The sequence below is a fragment of the Pelodiscus sinensis genome, chromosome 13 (genome assembly GCF_049634645.1).
Source record: "Pelodiscus sinensis isolate JC-2024 chromosome 13, ASM4963464v1, whole genome shotgun sequence".
NCBI lineage: Eukaryota > Metazoa > Chordata > Testudines > Trionychidae > Pelodiscus > Pelodiscus sinensis.
The window spans coordinates 4573449-4581017 of record NC_134723.1 but is presented as its reverse complement, the minus strand read 5'-3'; the positions used below and the strand labels follow the sequence as shown (position 1 = coordinate 4581017).

The following is a 7569-nucleotide window of genomic DNA, read 5'->3' as shown; positions in this document are numbered from 1 at the left end:
ATTACGTTCCAGTTTAACTAGCAGGAGTTACGGTGGCTCATCCTGCACAGGATGGGCCCTTATTTATTGTGGCTTTTTTTAAAACCACCCTTTCCCTCCTGCACCTGAAATCTACGCTAGAGCACTGCATGAGGTGTGTGGCTCCGTCCGGCAGGAGAGGAGAAGGGGAACGGATGGACTGGATCCAGGGGAGGACTGGGAGCGTTTCTTCACAGAGGAAGTCAAGAACATAAATGTGGCCCCTAGACAGCCAGCCGGAACCATCTCCAGAGCTGGTCCAGGGCTCTCTGCTGCACTGCCGCTTTCTGACCAGTCTCCTAAGAGTGTGGGAGGAGGCTGGGTGACTTGCTCTTGACATACTCACCCCATGGGGCCCCCCTCCAGCAGCGCCTCTGCCCCGTGGCCATAAAGAATCAAGGACAAGAGCAAGGAGATGAGACGGCCAAGAATGTAAATATCAGCGGAAGAATGTAAATACCCCCCGGAGTGGTGTCTGTCCATTGCTGCCGGGTCTGGTTTGCAGGGCGGGATGGGCCTTGCCCAGACGAGCTCAAGATCTCATTAATAACAAGCAGCACAGTGACCCCCAACACCATGCTGGGGTAGGGGTGGATGGAGTAGGGCTAGGTTCTCGCGGGCAGCATGTGTCCAGGTTTCTCAGCTGGTCCTAGACGTTCCGGCTCAGAGCGAGACAAGGCCCCGGCAAAGCTACTAATGCCCTGACTGGTGCTGGGGACAGAGGCCAGCCCACACAGCCGGGCGGGCGCACCCGAGACCAGGAAGATGAGGCAGCTCCCCTGCATGGCGCCATGTTTCATGTGGCCTCAGGGTGCCGGGTGGATCTCCTCGGACCGCAGCACTTTGTAGATCACCCAGTAGAAGACGTTAAACACCAGGAAGGTGAAGGGGAAGACGGCTCGGGAGATGGTGTCGATCCGCTTGGCCCTGTCGACGTAGTGCCTGAAGACGACCTCCCCCTCCCTCAGGAAGGGGGCCGGGGGAGGCGGGCTGTAGATGCTGGGGCCCTCCGCAGCACCACCATCCCTCATGTGTAGGCAGTGGCCGAGGCCGTAGCCGCGGAAGTAGAAGCGGCTCTCGCGGACCACCTCTTCCTCCTGGGGAGACGCAGGTGAGAAGGGAAGGACACAGCACGTGAGTTCAGGGCCACGGGCCACAGATTATAAGGCTGGATCGTGCAGGTAGAAGGGTGAGCTTAGCAGATCCCCTAGCGGGGAGTGCCACTGTAGCCAGTAAGATTGTGCTTACGCCCAGGGCTTCACGCATGCACGCCTTTCCTGGGCCAGGGCTGTGCTCTGCATGCATTACACACGTGAGTCACCCAGACAGTGGTTCTCAACCCACAGCCCTCTTGTGGCCCAGTCAGCACACTGCTGCGGCCCACGACGGCCTCAGGGCCATACTGGGAGTACAGTGAAACCTTTGTTATCCGGCACTCTGTTAACCAGAAAACTCTGTTAACCGGCATTGCCCCCAGCCACAATACTGTCACATCTTCAGGCGCACAGGCCTGGCTTGGTTTACCATGAATGGCTTAACAATTTTTTATTTAAGAAGTACTAATCGTCTTTAACTCAACATAGAAATGTGAGACCAACTGCCTCACACTACAAAACTACCAATATTAAAAACTTGAGTTTTACGACTATTGTCCATTGGTTTTTCTTAGGTTGATGGGACCCTCAGATAACCAGAATTTTTAGATAACCGGAATGCCCTAATCCCCAAGCGTGCCGGATAACACAGGTTATATATATTGGGTGGAGAGAGCTGCATGTGAGGCCTACAAGGGTAAATACACTGAAAACCATAAAGATAAGATAATCCATCTCCAAACAGTCTACCTCCCCCAAAGCCCTGGAGTAAGGAACCAGTCACGTCTACACACCGGCATGATTCCAGGAAAAACCAGGAAATCCCAGTGAAGTGGTACCCAACCCTGGTAACCTCCCATGGATTATCTTCCCCGCAACACTCCCATCTCCACACACACACACAGCAGGCAGTCTGCCCTGCAGAGCAGGCAGCAGGGCGGGGAATGGCTCTTCTCGACCTGCTCCGGAGATTGAGGGGCGTAGTGGAAGGGAAGGGCTGGCATGCGTGGTGGCAGGTTGCCAGGGGCCGGGCGTGTTTCAGGATGTTGTGGTGGATGGTGGCTGAGGGACGGTGTGTTTGTAACAGCGGTCATTGGGGGAGGAGGAGGCATGCTGGGTTTTAGCAATAGCTGACTGGGGGAGGTTGAACGAGCTGCGTGGAGCTGGAGGGAGGAGGCCAGTGTGTTGGGTGGCAGGTGGGTGATGTAAGAGCTGAAACCACCAAGCCTCTCTCCTCAGCTTCTCTCACCCCAGGCCTTCCTCACGCAACCCTGCTCCCCCACATCCTCCCCTGCCCCCCATGTTCCTCCTGCACAGCCCCTCGCCACCCCAAGGGACTCCCCCTGCTGCTGCTGGACCAGGGACGAGCAAAGCAACAGGGGTAACCAGGGCAAGAGGAGGTCAGGGCCTCAGCTTCCAAGCTTGGAGGGCTCCCAGCTCACTGAGGCAGCAGCCCCACCCAGAGTCCCTGCAGCACCATTGCCCGTGTAGCTGCGGGAGAGCCATGGCAGCAGGGCCTGGGAAGCCAAGTGTCCCTGCACAGAGTCCTTATCCCCAGAAGAGCTAGCAGGCCGGTCGGGGGACTCGCTGCAATCCCCGGAGTGCGTAAGAGAGGGACTGTTCTACACAACCCCCTGACTCTGGTCACCACCGACCCCTCCGCGAGGCAGGGGTATGGCGGCAGGTGGCTGGAAGGTCCAATCCACATCTGCTTGCGGGGGAGTCTGCTATCACTATCTGTTGTGCAGACATGGAGTGAACTACACCCGTTGTTGTGTGTCTACAGAACAAGACTCATGGACAGAAGCAGCCATATGATACTAGGACTCCAGTCAGTGCTCAGCTCCCCAGAACGGCTGTTTTGGCTGCCAGGGCAGGGTTGGCAAGCTCTGAGTGGATATTTCTACCCTGTCTCCTTACACTGCATTATCCTGCCGCAAAGCAGAGCTGCGTCTGGGTCGTTCCATAGGGAGGACTTTAGCGTGCCTGTCGGTGTGGGGTGCTTACAGAAAGAGATTGACCCAGATCTGGGAGGTGCGTTTGCACAGCTTCCTAGGGGTCACTTAGCTTCGCTTCCACTCCTGGGTAGCGTTGCTGTGTGCTGTTTAACAGTGGCGATTTCACCCCAGAAGTGGCTGCATTTCTGTAATGGGTAAAATGAGCCAGAGGCATCCTTTCCCTAGCACTATGTAGAGTTGCCAGGCTAAAACATTTAGTGGGCCAAATTCTGCGCTGACTTCCCTAGGATGCAGCGGCCCTTCGATGGAAGTGCCCCCCATTATTCTAGTGATCAATGGAAAGGAGTCTGATCGCGAGGTTAAGCTGCTGGACTGGCGCTCACAAGACTTGGGATCAACACATGGCTCCACTACAGATGTTGGGCAACTCTGTACCTCTCCCCAAGCTTCTCTTTGTAGGTAGTAGCCTCTCTGGTACCCACAGTCCTGTCTATTCGGGTTGTGAGCACTTCAGGGCCGGGGCTGTCCCTTTCTGCGTAGAACAACTGACCCCGTGGGGTTCTGATCTCATTGGGGGGCCGTGAACACTACCGCCCTACAAAGTATCATGAAAATGGTGTTGCTATGGGTCCCTCCGATCCCTGGATACAAGGGCCACAATTGGAAAGCACAATTATCCATCATCACTTTTTGTGCTTAGTTCTCACTTTCCCGAGAGTCCCAGCACAGGCCTGCTCATTGCATGAGTGAGCAGGGACCAAAGTCCTCCTCCTCCTCCACCATGTTCATTTCTGGGGTGGAGATCAGTCAGCCCAGGGGGTTCTCATGCAGAGAGAGCCCTGAGTTGGCTCTTTGTTTAACAGGGGAACCTGCCTACTAAGCAAGTTGCTCCCAGTGGGGAGAGCAGGGAGCTGGTAAATTATTGATATTCGTTTTCTTTTGTTGCAGAGCTTTATTTGTCCTTTCGTTAGATATATTGCTAGCTGCCAAGTCCAGGCAAGCGGAGAGCGTGCCCGCCGAGGAACGGCACACGCAGCAGGGTTGCTAAAGGTGAACTGCAAAGCCAGACAGAGGGTAGCGCCCTTCAGCGCTCCTTTAGGAGCTGCAATGAGGAGCTCAGCTTTTTCTTACGCTCCAGACGCAGGTGGGGCTCTGCCGGGGTTTGTTTGGCGCTTTTGGGAAGATCATCAATCCCCAAGACCTGCAGTAATACCAGGCCTTGCCTGGGCTGACGCTGGGTCCCCAAAGCCACCATCAGTAGCAGCTGCGATGCGGCTACAATAGAGCAAACCTCCAGCGGAGGTTGGCAAATCTGGTCTGTGCACCTGCAGAGCTGCCTGAAAGTCATGTGAGCTGCCCACATGACACATGGTGGCTGCGAGGCCAAACTCTGCATGGGATTTGTACGAGTGTACTTATGCTAGAGGCTGGAATCGGGGCAAATCCCTGGACAAGGCTGCCTTGCGTGTTCTGGGAATCAGCCGGCGGCAGGGAAGGGAGCCTGAAATTGAGATATTTAACCCTTCGTTGGAAGGCTGAAATCCTGCTTTGTCTGGGTATTCTGCAGCGAGGTCTTTCTGTTTCATGGCACACCGGTGCAGCCAGCCAGAGATGCGGTGGCCGTTCCATGTATAGAACGAGAGTGAGGACTGGATTCACCTAGACATGGCTACTCCAATCCCCGGAGAGCCCTCTCCATTACTGAATCTGACCTGGCCTTCTGTTTGTTTTATGCTGCCCGCAAATTGTAAATGTCCCATGGGCTGCAGAACTTTGTAGGGCAGCTGCCTAACAAGCTGGCAGTGAGGTGGGCAGGCTCTCTGGCTTTCGGGGATAGTGACTCTAGCGGGGTGTTCAAACAATCAGCGGTGGAACAATTCCATCACTGAACTTTGCACCGTCCCTCGGATTTGAAATGGAACACCCTCTTGAGATGAACACACAGTTCACCCCTCTGAGAGCTGCTCTTTCAGGCTGTCTGCAGACTAATGTACTGGTTCCATTCGCATCACCTCTGGGAAGTTTTCTCCCCAGGTGTAAGGGCTAGAAACACCCGGCTGAGGTTGTGTGGCATCTCCAGGGGGCACGCCACAGAACTCAAGCCCTGGGGGAGGGTGGGCCAAGGTGGCTTGAAGCCAGGGGCCATGTCTCCTCATGACAGCGCTGCTGTTTGAAAGCAACAACTACACTCGCGTGGGACTGCACAGCTGAAATCTGTACAGCCCCTCTCTGCAGTAGAGAGACTGGCCGTGTCACGGGAGCGTGCACACAACCCTGGCGACAAGGCACGAAAGGAACAGACTCCAGCTCGCTCTCCCGCAGGTTTGCCTCAGTTTCAGCCACTGATGCCTGGCCACCAGCATTAAGGTGCAGTCGTGCAAATGGCAGCTGACAGCACTTGACCTTGTCTACATGGGCGGGGTGTGAGTCCCAGGGCCAGTGGCTGGCCACCGAAGGCTGAAAGCAGGATTCACTGCCAGCACGCTGCTGGGGAAAAGGTGTCGGTTTTGCACTGACACTTTTCAGAATGGAACAGCTTCAGTTAGTGCCCCAGCCACACGCCAGACACAACCCCGGTACCGGCTCTGCCATGCGGCCCCATTGGGAGTTCAGCTGGGCCCTTACACTGTAAACTTCTTTGAGCAGGGGGTTGGGCCCAGTTCTGCTCTCTGCAAGGCTGGTGTAACTCTGGATTCAGTGGGTTTGTCCTAGATTTACCCTGGGGAGACAGAGCACAATGTCTCCTCTTGTCTTTACTGGGTCTTTCATTGAGTAAACATGCCGGTGAGAATTTATGCAGAGGGGAAACCAGGAGCATTCAATCTACTTGGCTTCCATTTTCCCTTTGGAATTAGGGAGCTGTGAAGCAGAGGAAGGAGGTGGTAAGAGCGGGCTACGGTGAGGGAGAGGAGCAGGGATGAGGCAGCTCAGAGGTGCACAGGGATGGCTGGTAGGACAGCTGGGCTTTCAGGGTCACTGTGACGCGATGGAGGGGCTGGGCGAGATCAGAGGGAAAGCAACAGGTGAGGAGGCATTCAGGGCTGCAGGTCATGGTTGTCAGTAGCAAACATGGACACTTTATTTTGCCTTATGGAGAAACTCTTTTGAAGGTCAGGAATTCCAAGAGCAGCACTCACAAAAGTACAGGCAGCTATTCTGCCTGTGCTGATTACACACCATCACCACTCTGCCCTGCCCCAAGTGTGACTGCTGATTGCACACCCAAGTACACCGTCACCTCTCTGCCCTGCCCTGAGTGTGACTGCTGATTGCACACCCAAGCAGTCACCACTCTGCCCTGCCCCGAGTGTAACAGTGCTGATTGCACACCCAAGTACACCGTCACCTCTCTGCCCTGCCCCGAGTGTGACTGCTGATTGCACACCCAAGTACACCGTCACCTCTCTGCCCTGCCCTGAGTGTGACTGCTGATTGCACACCCAAGCAGTCACCACTCTGCCCTGCCCCGAGTGTAACAGTGCTGATTGCACACTCAAGTACACCGTCACCTCTCTGCCCTGCCATGAGAGTGCCAGTGCTGATTGCACACTCAAGTACACCGTCACCACTCTGCCCCGAGTGTGACTGCTGATTGCACACCCAAGCACACAGTCACCACTCTGCCCTGCCCCGAGTGTGACAGTCCTGACTGCATATCCCAGTACATCCTCACCTCTTGGACCTGCACTGAGTGTGATAGTCCTGTTTCCTCCCTCACCACTCAGACCTGTGCCAATCCCTGTTCTCCCTGAATTTGGCATTCAGGGTAGAACACCGTTTCCGTTCCCTGCCCTCCCCCCCCCCAACCTATTCACCTCTCACTTCTTTCTGTACCCCATATGCATGTCCTTACAGTGCTGGATTTTGTGATTTATGTCCAGACTGTCTCTGCCCAGGGATCTCAACAGTCACCTTACCCCGCCTCCCTCTTAGGGCACTGGGCTGCATAGCTGTGGTCACTCTCCTCAGGCACAAGGGCTCCGGAGAGCTGCCACTCACTCCCAGGACAGCATTTGGCAGACGTTCCCGGGTCCCTGGTCAGTGTGCTCTTAAGAAGCTGCGTTGTCTGCCCATGGGGAATCGGTAGGAAGCAGCGGCTAGCAGGCAGGACAGGGGGCTGCCCTTCTGAGGCGAGTTGTGGAGTAGAAGCCTCAAAAGGAAGTGGGGGGAAGTAGCAAGACCCAGACTGGGTTTTGTACCCAGCTCTGCCATTTTTCACCCTGGGGCTTCTGGTAAAACCCTTCCCATCTTAGTCCCTCTGAGGGATGTTTGTAAAATGCTTAGGAGAAGGTGCGAGTCCCAGGAATGGGACGTAATGTTGCTTCACAGAAATCGCATCGCTCTCCCGATCAGCAACGCATCTTCTAAATCAGCAGTACTGGTACTTAGCATTACCCCCTCTTTTACTGAGGGGGAAACTGAGGCACCGACTGGCAGAATGCTTTACCCGAGGTCCCACGGTGACAGAGCTGCGATGGGAACCCAGACATCCCTGCTGT

At 55.4% G+C, this 7569-nt stretch overlaps 1 protein-coding gene across 1 annotated transcript in view; it reads right to left on the bottom strand.

The window, feature by feature from the left end:
- Positions 1–723: 723 nt before the first annotated feature.
- LOC102457667 (glycine receptor subunit alpha-4) overlaps positions 724–7569 on the bottom strand; it is a 29540-nt gene continuing 22694 nt past the window's right edge. The window contains exon 9 of the mRNA XM_075896715.1: positions 724–1115. Within this exon, the coding sequence (XP_075752830.1) occupies positions 825–1115 (291 nt within the window). The 3' untranslated portion in view covers positions 724–824. The remainder of the gene's footprint in view (positions 1116–7569) is intronic.